Raw genomic sequence first — 16,418 nt, 5'->3', positions numbered from 1 at the left:
GAAGTATAAAATTTTCTATAGAGGTTTCCGTTTTTGTATTGTCCCCATACACGCAACACGCAACACGTTTGAAATCAGATACTTTTATATATGAAAGTTTTCTTTATCCAAAGGTGGATGGTACTTAATGTATTTTTACTTGTTTTTATTTGCAGATGTTACTGTCCGAAGTAATCGTCCCATTCTTCTACCTTGTGGACACAACCTGTGTGAGAACTGCATTGTCAATAACAGGCAAACCCTTATGTGCAACATTTGTCTAAATCCAATAGAACTGCCAACAGAAAATAATGGCCAGTTACAAAATTTTCAATTTCGTGATCATTTTAATATGAACTTCTATTTATTGGGCGAATTGACTAATCTACGTTACTACAACAAGGATAATTCAGCAAACAGCACACTTCTGGCCACTACACAGATTGACAATAATAAAAAAGGTACAATACATTGTTCGGAATGCGAATTAGTTCCTGCACTGGGCAAATGCCGTCAATGTAAACAGTATTATTGTCGACGGTGTTTTGATGAAATACACAAATGTGGTAAAACATTGAAAATGCATAAGTTGCAAGTTTTGGATAATAGAATTAAAAGTAAAGAAACGGAGCGTTTTTTGAAGCCAGGTTTCTGCAAATATCACAAAAAACCACATGATCGTTTCTGTCCAAAATGTGACTGTACATGTTGTCCAGAATGCGCTAAACATGACCATAAACAACATGGCTGGAAAACTATAATTGATGAGGCAAGTGTAGTGAAATGTATTCAATAAGAAAGTTACTATTTTTGAAATAAAAAAATATTTCATATTTTAGAATAAAAGGCACAAGGATGGTATATCCACTACATTGCAGAATGTAAATAGCTTTCGGAGTGATGTTAAACGGGCGTTGAAGGTAAGTGCACTCAACCATTTTGCCAATCGATACCTGGCCAAAAAAAAAATAGCATGCTAACTTATTGTGCCTAATAAATGTATATTATTTTAGTATCAAAATTAAATGTTATATTCTTCATAACTCCAATTCATAATATGGTAGGTAGTTATTTTAGTTTTCTTTCTTTGTTCAATTCTTTCTTAATTCTAAAGCCTCCAAGGCCAATTAATTGCATTAATAAGGCACTCAATACTAAGTAGAAAATACAAATAACTTAAAAATACTTATCACACTACACTATTTTAAATCGAGTTATAAAATACAAAAATAAATCAATGGACGCATAATACCCAACAACAAGCAATCAGAAATTTACTTGAATGAAGTTGAAATTTGACGGTGAATAATAAAAGAAATACTTTAAAAAAATATACATCTACAAACAAAATTTAAGATAATGAAAGAAATGAAAAAGTTTTAATAAACTCCAAAGTTTTGAACTCTATCCCTAGGTTAGGTTAAAGGTACTCGCAGTTGTATTGAGGCAAATACTCCACTCGAAGACCTGCTGGTCCATAAAAGTAATTTTGAAATCCGCGAAGATCTTTTGCCATGTTGTCTTTAGCCACTTTAGTCTTCTAGCTAACTAAAGAATGACTGCTCTTCCTGTGTCGGAGAATGAAGGCAGATCGTGCATAATTTTCTCCCCCATAACGAGTAAACATTCGACGGTTTTAGTTTCCTCCTCATCTTGGCACAGTGACCTGTGGTGATTCACACTACAAGTTAAGGTCTGATTTCGCCAAATTTTCTTGGATACATTAAATCACCATTCAATCAGCCAGTTTTATTGCAATCTCACTAAGTAATATCTGTATATCACTCGGAAGATGTGGTAGTTAGGTGGTTTCAATATAGATTCACTCGTTTCCACGTCTTCATCTGCTGATTATTACCAGAGATGGGATGTTGGTCTGAAACCCAACAAAGGTCGATGAACGACTTAACTTTTTCTAATGCATTCCTACACTCCAAAACTGACACAGATTTGATGGTACGCAACAGTTGTTAAATTTGAAGGATTGTCTGAAATTCAGGCTTGTTACGGGTTCAGATATTCTTGTCAGGTATATGAGTGTCTAGTGGTTTGAAGTTCAGCCGTGGTGAAATACTATCACTGGTTTTGACTCCTCTTCTATGTGTTCAACATACCCTAAAATTGCAGCCCTAATGATCAAAGTGAAGCAGGGTATCCGATGTAGCTCGGGGTGTACACCGAAATGCACCTCTGATCAGTAATGTTGCGAATCTTTGCTCTTTATTAATGATTCGCTGGTACAACGGATGGTATAATTATATGCGGTTTTAGCCTCCAACTCTTGCCTATAGGGTTCTTGCAAAAATAAAGTACACTTCAACCCCTCTTCGTGTGCTCCCCAATATTCCCCTTTCTTAGTACTTGTGCCTAGATATCAGTATGTAGATAATTAGCTCTTCTGGACATAGGCTTAGTGTGACTTCATCTACCATAAGTGGCTTACGTTGGTTAGTCGCTGCTTTGTACCCACCTTGCTATTTTAACGGGAGCTTCTTGCATTAGATCTGAGACTGTTTGCAGGATTTCAACAGAAACACGTCAGCATATGCCATTTTGTTCCAGATCCTTGAGTCTGCCATTTATCATCACTAGCCACAATAATTGTGAAAGAACACCGGCTTATGGTGTGCCCCTGGTGACCGAACTCCTGACTAAGTTTTTCCATATGTGTGAGTTGATGATTCTTCTGCTAGACATAACATTAATTAACTCCATGAGGAGCAAGGGGACATCAAGTTTTTAAATAGAATTATTAATGGACTCAAGTGTGAGTTGTTAAAACCCCCTCAATTCATATTTTTCTCGATGTGACCAACGACGTCGCGCTGATTGGGTCCGTAGGTCGACTGAACGGAGGTCCCGAACTGTGGTGCCGACACAAGCACTACAAAGTTTTGGACTGGAATTCAGTTATATGTGTTTAAAGGTCTTACCCGCATCTTTATTCAATTAAGCAGTTAATCGTATTTATTTATTTTTTTTATTTATTCATTGGCGTGTTCCATGCTTTGGCTGCCCGTTAATTTCATATTTTTGTTATGAATGATGAATTCGCATTCCATGTCATCGGTAAATAAAGCTATATTTTATAAAGCTATATTTTCTCTAATTTCGACCACTAACCAATTCAAGGGTCACTTTAACAAGTATGAAATGTCTTTTCTTTGTCAAAGGAAGTTGTTTACAACACATCCTGGGGAGAATATCCTCAAATAAGAAATGTTGACGTAAGACTTTAGCACCCTATTATATATTCGACTATAAACCAGAAGATTGATTATATGAAACCCTGATTTGAAGTAGATCATACCAACTATCAACATTTTGCTTTAGAGCAGTTATAATTTGGTTTCAGAGAGAACTAATATATAGGAGGTATATCCAATTCTGAATCGATTTTCACTATATTTGTAGGAGACATTTTAATCTTTTATACCAATTAACATTGCTATAGAGTGCATGATATCACATCGAAAAGGCGAGTGCAAACGTGCGTCCCGAAATTCTCTCTATTTGGGCTGATATTAGCAATTATTTGCACAATAAACCTGAAATCGGATTAAGGATATATATGGGAGCTATATTAAAATCTTAGCCGTTCTCGATAAAATTTGGCAAAGGCATTTCCGAGCTCTGCAAGATATCTGGTACTAAATATTATTGTTGTCGAATGCATATTACGAATATGAGGTACTTAATCACCAAATCGGATGAAAAATATATATGGGAGCTATAGCTATATCTGAACCGATTTACACCAAATTTTAAGTACTGGTTTCTAGGATGAATTCAGTCGTAATGGCCAATATTCAGTCCGTTTTGGCTGATATTAGCCATTTGATGCCCAATAAACCTGATATTGGTTAAAAATGCATATGAGAGCTATATTCTAGTCTCAACCGATCTCGATAAAATTTGACAGAGGTATTTTGGAGCAGTATCTGATGTTCGGTACCAAATATCATTCTTGTGGCATGTATATTTCGCATGTGAGGGACTTAAAACCCCAAATCGGATAAAACATATATGTATATGGGAGCTATAGCTATATCTAAACCGATTTTCTTCACATTATATGTACTTGCTTCTAGACTGAATTTGGTGGGATGTCATTAGGACTTATATTGGCCATTTGGTGCACAATTAACCCGAAATCGGTAGAAGATATATGGGAGCTATCACCAATTTCAATAGATTTCGTCCTTGGGACAAACTAATATTGTTTGCAAAATTTCATCTTAATCGGATAATAAATGCGACCTGCATTTTGTTCACAAGAATACATGGACGGACTGACATGCATAAATTGACTCAAAAGATAATTCTATGAAGATCCTCAAAGTGACTATGGGTCTATCTCGCTTCCTTCTCCCTGCACAAAGACATAATGCCCTTACCACTATATGGTGTAGGGTATAATAAAATGAGTGCTTCTTCCTTCTTATTTATCGACTTTAAGACTATAAACCGTTTTGGATTAAAAATGATTCGTCTCGAATAGCATCTCGTATGCCTGATAAGCCGCTTCACCAAATGCGAAACGCTTGGTATACTGGTTAGATGCGTGGGACTTCTTTAGTTTCTAATTTTCAATGTCATCCTTGTAGGTCCAAAAGTATCAAATATACATTCACAAATTACCTGCGCCCTAAAAAGGCAACAAATTAAAACAAAACAAATGTTTTTTGTTTAAATTAATTATTTATTAAATATTGGATAACATAAAATGTATATGCTACAAGTTGTGTAAAATATATTTACATAATAAAGATTTCGATATACATAGGTAATACTTATCATTCTAAATGTTATTCAAATGGAAATTATTAACAAAGACAAATCAAATATGGCAAGTTCTCGTAGCCATTCCTGAATGGTTGTGGAGAATTAATACTATGTTTCAGGTGAAAATTTCAAATATAATTTTGATTTACTTGCCGCGATTGTTTTTTTTTCTTTAATAAATAAATACAGAAAATGATTAAAGTATGGTGCAGGGCCTTTTTAATTTGTTCAATGAAAATATGAAATATGTGTGCATATGAACGATGTATGAAATTGTTGCTAGTCCATAGAATTATAACTCTTTAGGAGATTTTCATACGGTTTATTAAAGAATAGCACTACTTGGATAATGTGTACTTTGTTGAGAAAGTTTTGATTAGTTTGCTGATTGGCTGGCTTGTCTTCAGTCTCCTAAAGTATAACATATTGCCGAAATAGTTATATTATTTCGTCTCACTGTTAAATATCATTTCACGTATTAAATGACCAGTGGCGCCATCGGGTTTTATTTCAATTACATCTACTTTTTCTACTGTTATTTTCATGTGTTCTCCCTTGGAGGTTGGCGTGGAGTGCTCATTCTTCTTGGGAATATTTACTATTATTTCTTGTAGAATTTCTTCGTTTTTATCTGGCTTTTCATTGTCGTTGTCTTTTTGATCATTATCGTGTTGTTGTTCTTCTTCATCGTAATCCGGCTCGACGGTGGAAGATACTACAATTGGTCTCAGACTCAATGGCAAATCTTTGTTGGCAACACTAGATATTGTTGTACTTTCGAATGTATCGATTGAGCCACGTTGTGATATATCATCCACTTCGTCGTCAATTAAAAGGTTTCTTTCGGAACTTTGCTCACTTACTTGCGAATTGACGGTTTCATGTTTATGCAATACCGATACTTTAGGAGGGTTGGGTGATTCATTTTCCGTTGTAGTTTCCTCCAAATTATTGTCTTCCTTGCTGTCTTCAGATGTTGATTCTGCTTGATTTTCCTGTTCTGTAGCTGCTTCTTCCAATGCCTTCTCTTTTTCTAGGCGCATTTTTTCCTCCATCTCTTGGAATTTCAGCGCAAGATACCTGTTAAACAGAAAAAAAGTACATAGGTTATATACATGACATTGTTAATTATTTCTATATATTTTACAAAATTGGTTACCACTCACTTATCAACCAGAGGTCCACTGTAGTCTTCCGGGAATTTAGGAGTAAATGGTAAGATGTATTTGTACAAACGCTCATTTAACACATATAGTTGTGCCGTTGCGGCGCATTTAACATTGAACCACCAATCGCAGGTTAGGGCAATCTAAAATAAAAAATTAGAATAGAAATGAGTAGTGTAGATACAAAAATCTATGAAAGTCATATGAAATTGCTCTGTTCCAGTATTGCAAAAATGTAGAAATTTGTACTACGATAACCCATATTTCCTTTACAATAACGGAAAAATTGCAAAACCGGTAGGTTCTGGAGCAGAGTAAATGAATTTGTTTATTTGTAGGTTTCGTTTGTATTGGATATGGAAATTTGTTGTAAATGGCCAATTCCCCAACATGTACATATAAAGAAGCCCAACCCGACAAAAAAGCTCCAATGCAAATATGCTACACATTCTTTTTTTATTCAGAAAATGTCTTTGAATTTGAATGTTTATTTAAAATAAATAAAACAATCATCATATATGTTTTTAAGAGCATCCTAACAGGATTAACATGTTGTATTCTAAGCAGGAATGATCAGGGCATCACTGCGACATTTTGCTCACGCCGTTACTAGTAGAATTAAACCACCATATGATATATGAACCACCATAATGACCATTTCCTACTTAAAATGTTTTATTAATTTTTAATGGAAATTCAAAAACATACAATATATTATACTTTGAGAATTGCAAAATAAATCGAAGATAGTCAGTTGGAACTGAAAAAAAAAAAAAAAAATAGAAAATTACTGTTATAACTCGAATTATTTGCATTTTCGTTAGATTCCATTTGTAATCTATATATAATGTATATATAAAAGAAAGTGATGTTAGTTACTGCGCTATAACTCAAAAACGAGTGCTCAGATTTTGAGAATTCACACCAATTCGGAATGGCAAAAATGGATAAAATCTAAAATAAAATCTCATAAAAATATGTGATTGTCACCCTGTGATACAGGGTGAGATAAAAAAACTGCAACCAACTTCAGACTGCTGTCATTATTTCGTTATTCGCGATGGAATTCAAGCGTGATAGTGTGATTTCGTGGAAAACCACAAGTGGCTATCGTTAGAGCACTCCAACATTGAAATGTGAATAAATCTTTTGTGTCTCCTACCATCGCTCGTTACCGTGATATTGTGTAGCCCGACGTCAAGGAAATGGACGGAAGAAAACAGCAACATCAGCAGAAATGGTTCAAAAAGTTAAGAAGCGACTTGATCGAAACCCGCGTCGCAGTGGCCGAAAAATGGCTCGTGAGCTGAACATATCGCAATATTTCATTCGGCAAATATTGAAAAATGAGCTCGGGGTAAATCCATTGAAATTCCAAAAAGTGCAAGAACTTACACCGCACAGAAAGAAAATAGACTCAAAAGAGCCGCCAAAGTCTCCGGATACCAATCCGTTGGACTATTGTGTCTTCAGTATTTTGGAAAGCAAGGTTGGCACTAAAAAATACCAAAATGTCAATCCAAATGCCAAAATACCGCAGAGCAACATTCGGGACGCGTGTGACGGTTTCATTGGCCGTTTGAAGGCCAAAAGTGACCAATTCGAACAAATCTAAAGTTATTCTAAAATTTTATGCTATTTACGAATTTTTTTGGTTTCATTCAATAGAGCTTAAAAAAAAATATATTGCGGCGTTTGAATTTGTTGCAGTTTTTTTTTATCTCACTCTGTATATCAAATAGAGTACTATTTAATAATTTCCAAATTTGACTCCTTATCTAAATGAATCGCATTCACTGTTATCCTAAAACAAATTTACAATACCACTTTTATTTCCATGCTATATGCTAAATTTAGTACCGTTTTCTTTTCTCTTTCTATACTAAATGGTGAATGGAAAAAAATGTATTATACTCACCCAAAACCAAATTGTAACACATTTTGTACGATTAAGTACAGTTTTTACACTTACTTCATACATTTCTTCATATCAACATTTCTTTCATTACTCTTCTTACATTGCCGTATAACATTTATTGTTTGAATTTCCATAAAAACTTTCGGTTCATCAAACCCATTCAACATCAAATACTTTAATTCCAAACTTACCAACTCTGCCTCTACCTTACCTTACAGACTACCAACTCTATATCTTCCCTAAATACCAAATTTGATACCATTTAGTAATTTTCTTACTTTTGGGTACGTTTTTCAAAATCCACCACCATATCTCGAGCCCATCTCACAAAAATTTACCTTAGTACCCAATTTCAGATTTCCAGCTCTATCCATATTCCATATACTAAATTTGGTACCATTTTGTACTTTACAAACTTTTTCGTACATATTTTCAAAACCATCTTCAAATTTCAACCCTACAAATTTAGAACCATTTAGTACAGTTCTTACACTTGTTACACATTTCAAAAACCACATCCTTATATCAAGCGTAGGTCCCCAACTAAATTCGTATACCTTATGTCTTCAGTTTAGCTCTATCCGTCCGCATAATACCAAATGTAAAAGAATACTAGAATCTAGTACTTCTAAAAGCACAGTACTTCTAGTGCTCTTTTAGTTCAAATTTCAATAAAACTTTAGTTCATTCGTCCTACTCTCCTTTTTCACCCCAAATTTCAGAATTCTACCTCTATCCGTTTGACCAACACAATAGATTCAATTTTAAATAACAATTTCTTTGCGCCCTTCTAAATCTTACCTAAACGCCGGAATTTTATAAAAGTCCTAAAAACATAATTTTAGAAGGATGACGTTAAAGACAAAAATATTCTACATCAATTTCCACCAATGAAAATAAATCTCTATTTCGATTATATATCAAGAAAATGTTTGGAGAAATATTTTCAAATTTTTTGATCAATTTTCAAAAAAAAAAAAAAAACAAGTAAGCAAAGGCTACAGTCGAGTGGGGCCGACCGTTGAATACCCTACAACACTATAATAAACGATACAGTTTATATAGGCGAGATACTCGAAAGAATTCCACAAGATATTCTAATTTATTGGTAGATGTTGCACGTAAATGGTCTTCCTAGATCTGGAACCAATATTTCCCAAAGACCTATAATCTCTCAGAAGTGGCAAAAGAATTACATTTATTATTGGTTTTTGACTGAAACGCATCTATATGAGATACAGACATTTGACTATATTCTTCAACGAAATCAGCCTTAACGAAATAGTCAGAAGTGAATTCTCCAAAAAGTCACTGGAATGGACATTTTCTTATTTTGTCTACAAAAGTTGGCAAACTCCTTCACACATTGAATATTTTTGGATGGCCATCCAAAACTGCTTGGCTTTTGCAATGTCCGGTAACCCCCATTCAAATGTGCATGAGGATCGGGCGATAATTACGACCTGCTGACAATTTTGCAGTTTTTTGGTCCATTTCAACCCCAAAATATATGGCGATCATCTCCAAAAAGAATAGGCTTTTATTCTGACCCTCATCTTATCTCCATGCAAAATTTCGTAAGCATCGGGCCATAAATGCGATCTGTATATGATATCCTGATATCCTAACTACTTAGTTGTGTTAGCTGTAGAAATATTACAAAATGTTGAATTTAAAATGAAAATATGCCAAAAATATGACAAAATTGAAAAAATATGAGAAAATTTTACAAAATCAATATTTTCATCTTTAGAGAGATATTTTTATGCGATTTTTTTAGACGTTTTTTCTTTCCTGCCAAGAGGCCATTCTGAATTAATGAGAACTGTCGAAATCAGTTCAGCCGTTCTCGACATATAAGAGATCTTTCAAGCATATCTTCTTTGATAGAAATATATATCGCACATATTTTGCTATATATCCGTTTTGTTGGATGTTAACATCAATGTAAAGATTAGAAGTAACCTTGTCATGGCTTTGTGATTTCGCCGGGATTTAAAATATTCGCGGTTTAATGAAAAATTTTGAATTTTTTCAACAATAAAGATATGGTCTATTTTACCCGCTAAATATTATCCGATGACCACCCAAATGGGTAGGCTTCTTCCCCGCCCTAAACTCTAGCTACATGCGAAATTCCGCGTCGATTGGGCTATAATTGCGTTCTGTAGAGCAAGTGCAAAATCAGGAATTTTTTCAGTTTTTGGTCCATTTCAACCCCTGAATATTATGCGATCATCACCAAAAGAAATAGGGTTCTATTCTGACCCTAGCCCCACCTCCATTCCAAATTTCGTGAAGATCGGGCCATAATTGCGACCTGTAGAGTGATTACAAATTAACATGGACAGACGGACGGACGGACATACATAGCTAGATCGACTCAGCTCGGCGAGATAGGAAGATCCATATATACTTTCCTATGTGGGAAATCAATATTTCGTGGTGTTACATAATTTTTGGCCCAATCAAACTTATAATACCCCCAACACATAGTGTTGTAGGGTATAAAAAAAATGTTGTGGCAACACTTGATTGGTTTCTTCAGTTGGGAAACTATTATTTTAAATATAAAAATAAAAAATGTCAATTTAATTGTGTATCTGTTATTAAAATATTATGTCTTTGTGCATTTGTTTGTAACATAAAGAAGGAAGCGAGATAGACACATAATTATTTTCGAAGATCTTCTTCTTCTTTCTGAGTCGTTTTACGCATGTCAGTCCGTATTTTTGTGAACAAAATGCAGGTCGCATTTATTATCCGAAAGAGATCAAATTTTGCAAATAATATTAGTTTGGCCAATGGATGAATCCTATTTGGAGAAGATCGGTTCAGATATAAACATAGCTCTCATATATATTTTTCATCCGATTTCGGATTTTAAGTCCCTAACATGCGTAATATGCACTACACAAGAATGATATTTGGTACCAGTTCAGATTAGGATATAGTTATATATCTTTATCGGGTTTATTGTGCACCAAATGGCTAACACCAGCCCAAATGACCTGAATTTCGGCAATTCCGACTGAATTCATCATAGAAACAAGTACTTCAAATTTGGTGAAAATCGGTTCTGATATAGCTATAGCCCCATAAATATGTTTTATCCTATTTTGTGTTAAAGTCCCTAACATGCGAAATATGCACTCCACAACAATAAACTTTAGGACCAGATATCAGATACCGCTCAGAAATTAGTGTTTAAAATTTTGTCTAGATCGGTTCAGATTTGGATATAACTCCCATATATATCTTGATCCGATTTCACTATTTTTGTACACCTAATATCAGCCCAAATGGACTGAATTTTGGCACTTACGACGGAATTCGGTCTAAAAGCAAGCGCTTCACATTTTTGTAAAAATCGTTTCAGTTATAGATATAGCTCACATATGTATGTTTCATCCAACTTGGTGTAAAAGAACCTTACATGCGTAATATGCACTCCTCAACAATGATATTTGAAACCGAGCATTAGATACCTTTGCCAAATTTTATCGAGACCGGTTCAGATTTTTATATAGCTTCGATACACGGCTGTAACATCTTCATCCGATGTTACGGTTATTGCTCGCCATATATGTAACACCATCCCAAATTGAATAGATTTTTTTTATATTCAACAGAATTTTACCATTCGGTGAAACTAGGTCCAGTATATCCATTTTTTAATATAATCCTTATCGAAGTCATATCATGCACTATACAACAATGTTATTTGGATCATAGTTTGTATGATCCACTTCACTTAAATTCCCAATATAAACTTTTTTTGCAAAAAGTGCTCAATTTCATTATTGTAAGTTTAATAAAAATTACGTATATTTATATAACCCCAAAATTCAAACCACAATTTATAAAACCCAAAAGCCCAAAACATTTTCGATTTATTTTGAGAATTTTTTAAGATCATTATATATCCTCGACCATATGCCAAGGGAACCCAATATTTAGAGATTTATTTCGCAAATATTTTCTATTGACTTTTCACAATTTATAGAGAGCCTCGAATTACTTCAAGAATCAATGGTTTAAAAAATGTCGGAAGTATAAATATATTTTGAAAAAGGCCAATAAAGCCCTATCATTATATAAACGTGTCTTCCAATCATAAATCTACTTTAATATTCTATTGGATACTTGTTGTAATTATTGAAAAAAATGAAATTTGTCGCACAATGAAGTAGGAGATATATGTGGAGTCGGGGTCATGTTTACTGTAACTTCTGCAAAAATGTTGGACTCTGCAATCCAGGTTGGAAAAATCATTCAATGATTTTATACTTTTCGTCGAATTGGGCTTGTTTTTATACCCTACAACACTATGTGTTGGGTATTATAAGTTAAGTATATGGATCTTCCCATCTCGCGTCCATCCCTCTGTCCATGTTAATTTGTAATTACGCTACAGATCGCAATTATGGTACGATCCTCACGAAATAAAAAATAGAGTTGGGGATAGGGTCAGAATAGAAGCGTATTGTTTTTAGAGATGATTGCAAAATATTTAGGGGTTAAAATTGACCAAAAAATTCTTATTTTGCTGTTGCTCTACAGGCCACAATTATAAACCAACCGGATTTTGCATGAATTTGGAGTTGAAGCCAATTTGTACAGTCATCGGAAAATATTTATTATTCAAATTTAGGGCTGGGTCGAAGCCAATTTGTACAGTCATCGGAAAATATTTATTATTCACGAAATGGAAAATGGAGTTGGGGGTAGGTTCAGAATAAAAGCGTATTGTTTTTAGAGATGATTTCAAAATATTTTGGGGTTAAAATTGACCAAAATTATTTTCTGATTTTTGTGTTGCTATACAGGCTACAATTATAAAGCAGCGGAATTTTGCATGAAGTTAGAGCTTAGAGCTGGGTCGAAGCCAATTTGTACAGTCATCGGAAAATATTTAGCGGGTAAAATAAAGTATAACTTTTATATCAGTGTAGGGTTTGGGTCAGAATCAAAGCCCATTGTTTTTGAAGATTTAGAGGTTTAAATGGACCAAAAAATTGTTCCTGAGTTTGCAGTCGCTCTACAGATCATAATTGAAAACCAATCGACGCGGAATTTTGTATCAGAAGAGAGTTAAGGACAGGGAAGAAGTCTAGCATTTTGGATGACCATCGGATTATATTTAGCTGTGAAATGGACCACAACATTCGTGCGAAGTGTGCTTAAATATTGGGCAAATGCCCCGTACAAAAAGATAAGGCTAATATCTGGGCGGGGCTCTATGACATCATTTCAAAAGCGAAATCTTCCAAATTCGATTGTTACATAAGGGGGCTTCATCATATTGTGATGTTGTAGGGTATCACATGGTCGGCCCCGCATGGCTATAGCCTTTGCTTACTTGTTTTTATTTTTTTATTTTAAATGCTGCTGTTGCTGAGGGACTTTTTATAAAAGTGGATAGTAGCCTAAAATGTAAAAAGGCTGGGAAAAAAGCTATAATTTATAAACTAATCTTAAAAATCTTATATGGGGGGATATACGTAGACGTAGACCTGCACAGACAATTTTCTGTCACAGATTTTAGTATTTAGTATCAAATTTGCAACATTTCCGGTGAATAATCCTGCAGACGTAATATACTTTGTGGGGTCTAAAATGTATAAAAAATATACCTGACTGAAAATCGTTCCATTCGGACAGAGGAAAGACGCCTTGCCGCCATTCAGATCACAATAGTGCCATACTTGGCAATTTGTTTCGGGATCTCCGAAAAATCCTTTGTACCGCTGTTGCGAACAGTCAAATGAAGTCTGAGGTATTTCAGCATAGTTTGGATAGTCAATGCCGGGTCTTCCAGTACTGGGTCCGGGATGTTTGTCTACAAAAACAAATAATAATAATAAGCGATACAAACATTATTGAAACCTTGAAGTTGTAGGCAAATTTCCGCCCTTACTTGGTGTATTGGCTGCTACTGGTATGGGGAGACGCACATCACCTTGTTGGTGCGGCAAATCCTGGTCCTGTTCCTCACTACCCGTTGCATAATCATAATCCGGCGAAATGGCCGGGGAACTCTCATGGTGCTGTGGTGGATTGGCCACAATCGTTTGGGTCTTCTTCAAATTGTTCAATATACGAATGAGGGTTTTGATGGAATTGTCAATGTTGTCCGGCGTCAAGGTATGCGGCAGGTGGTTGCTCTCTTGTAACTTGTGCAATATTTCTGCCAGTGAGGATGTGCGTATGTCGGGCAGCTCGTTTGGATCGGATAAAGTGTGTCGTTGTGGTGGGGTGGACTCCACCGTGGATGAGAGTTCGTTGTGTCCATGACCGGCGACCGGTGGTTGTGGCTGTAGGTGTTGCAGCTGGTCGTGTGGCTGTTGTTTTGTAGGAATGTGATTATCGTTTTCATATTTTTGCACTGGTTTCAGTTTTATTGGTGGAGGGGTAGCCAGTTTCTGTCCAAATTCCTCTTTGACGTAAACATATTTGGGAGCAGAATCCACAATCATGGTATTTGGAGTTGTTGAGACTAGGGCAGGAGAAGGTCTTGCCGTTGGATTCGGTTGCCTAATGACTGGATAATTTACATTCTTCTCCTTGGTCACGGGCTGTAATTTGATATTCGGTTTATTTTTGTACAGAGGTCGAACGGTGGAGCCATAATTTTCTTGGATCACAGGCTGGTGGTATGTTGGGGGTGCTGCGGTTGTAACCACAACAAAGGCGTGAGTTGGTGGCCCCAGTGTGGGTTTTAGGGGCAACTGTGCCGCCGGTTGTCGGTACGACTCATTGTCGTGGTCTTCATCCAAGGATTGCTTCGGTTCATCTACAGGATAGTCGGCATATTGTGGCGTTGAAGGTCTGTTACAAAAGAGTTTCAAATCAAATAAATCAAAGTCATCTCACGAGGAGGCAATTGCTTAAAAAAATCTATGGTTGTCTTAAGAAACACTTTTGTGTGGTTGAAGAAATTGTGCTGGCGAGCAAAGTGAGGACACGGTTAGCATGGAATTTCCATGCTCTTAAATGAAGTTTGGTGCAGAGTTTCTCCTACTTACCCATTGAGTTTAGGATAATGAATACCCTGTGGTGGGGATGATGCAAAGTGGTGGTGATGATGTTGTTGATGATTGTTGTGCTGATTATTTCGTAAATCACTAAAGAGATTGTGAACTGGAATTGTAAGGATTTGTTCGCCGAGTGGCAGTTGTTGTTGTGACTGTGACTGTGTTTGGGGTGGGGTGGCCAATGCCGCGTTGTTTCGTATGTTGTGAGCAGATGGGTTATGTTCTGGCCTTGTATACAAGGAGTGGTGATGTATGGCACTGGGTTGTTGTGGATATATTGCAGAGGAAAGAATTGGGGACAAGGTATTCAATGAAGCATCATTTGGTGACACAGTCGAGCTGAGAACAAATATGTGTGTTGGTGTTTGTTTGATGCGCTCACGATACTTGGGTTTGGTCAGGAGTTGATGTTGTCCTTGGTCCTGTTCCAATTGATGTGGTTGGTTCTTTGTTTGGGCGTACTTATCACTGGGACGTGGACGTTGCTAAAAATAAACGAAATATTTGGCTTGGGTCTTACTTTAGTAAATGCACTTGTCGCCTGCTGTACCTGTTCAGAGTGCTCCTGTTCTGATATGAAAAAATGCTCAGGTTTCGAAGGACGAAATTGTATAGTTTTTGTGTGATATTGTTGTTGGTTTTGTGGCTTGGATCCAATCAATGTTAACTGTTGCGAATGCTTTGGCGGTCGGGGTGAGCCATCAATAAGGACAATTTCGGGACTATGTTGTTGTTGTTGGGAATGGTCATAACTGGATGAAGGGCTACAATGATCAAGAATAAAATCGAATGAATGTGGTCATGAAAGTGACCAATGTTTTGATTTTGTAATAACACTCTTTGCTATTCACATATCTGCCAGAAATGTCCAAAGTGGCTGTGGCTATAAATGGAAATGCTTCAGTTTTCAAATGTTGTATAATAGGATTTTAGCTGCACATGCGAAACAAAACAACGGTTTACCGTAATAAAATGGTGGTGGACCGTGATTGGGACATGAATCCCAGAAGAATCGACGATGTCCGTCTGTTGAAATCACGTTAAAGTCCGAAATATTACACAAAGATTTTAGAAAATTTAAAAGGATCTCCGACGATTATTTCGATGTGTTACAAATGGAAGGATGAAATTAGTAATATTATTATGGACGGAAAAATTAAATAACTTACTATTGCTATCGCGCTCAATCTCTCCCTCCACACAAAGGGTTGAAATTCGAACTTTGCGAAATCTAATATTTGGCAGTTGGGCCATATTCGTTCACTTCCATAGGTAAGATCCCAACCAAATTTCATGTTATTAAAAAAATTATAAGTCTCTAATCATACACTCCTGATTTGTTTCAAAATTCTGGTACGGTCCAAACAAAGGGACGATGAATAATCGTAGCGCTTATAAAATCCGAAATAATTTAACGAAGATGGGTTATATCGATCCACTTCCTTAGTATATCGCAATATATTTGTCAGGCCTTTGTTAGGTGGGAAAATATCTAATATCCCAATAGCCCACTACTTCTGGTACCTCCTCCAG

General features: G+C 35.8%; 2 protein-coding genes across 4 annotated transcripts in view; one reads left to right on the top strand and one right to left on the bottom strand.

Moving 5' to 3' along the window:
* LOC101894940 (uncharacterized) overlaps positions 1 to 16,418 on the top strand; it is a 193,321-nt gene that overhangs the window by 6,017 nt on the left and 170,886 nt on the right. Inside the window, exons 2-3 of the mRNA XM_059126584.1 lie at positions 156 to 748; positions 819 to 899. Coding sequence (XP_058982567.1) covers positions 156 to 748; positions 819 to 899 — 674 coding nt within the window. The remainder of the gene's footprint in view (positions 1 to 155; positions 749 to 818; positions 900 to 16,418) is intronic.
* The window catches only part of LOC101887237 (uncharacterized), a 98,881-nt gene continuing 87,161 nt past the window's right edge, over positions 4,699 to 16,418 (bottom strand). For 2 of the 3 annotated variants that reach the window (XM_011295291.3, XM_005186050.4), the window contains exons 6-11: positions 15,436 to 15,649; positions 14,877 to 15,370; positions 13,769 to 14,679; positions 13,485 to 13,690; positions 5,931 to 6,073; positions 4,699 to 5,844 (exon numbers count right to left, since the gene is read on the bottom strand). In XM_011295291.3, the coding sequence (XP_011293593.2) occupies positions 5,208 to 5,844; positions 5,931 to 6,073; positions 13,485 to 13,690; positions 13,769 to 14,679; positions 14,877 to 15,370; positions 15,436 to 15,649 (2,605 nt within the window). In that variant the 3' untranslated portion in view covers positions 4,699 to 5,207. The remainder of the gene's footprint in view (positions 5,845 to 5,930; positions 6,074 to 13,484; positions 13,691 to 13,768; positions 14,680 to 14,876; positions 15,371 to 15,435; positions 15,650 to 16,418) is intronic. The other variant, XM_059126586.1, reaches the window with a different exon arrangement.

The sequence above is a fragment of the Musca domestica genome, unplaced genomic scaffold, assembly GCF_030504385.1.
Source record: "Musca domestica strain aabys unplaced genomic scaffold, Musca_domestica.polishedcontigs.V.1.1 4, whole genome shotgun sequence".
Lineage (NCBI taxonomy): Eukaryota > Metazoa > Arthropoda > Insecta > Diptera > Muscidae > Musca > Musca domestica.
The sequence above is the reverse complement of the archived record's forward strand: the minus strand, read 5'-3'. Positions and strand labels throughout refer to the sequence as shown.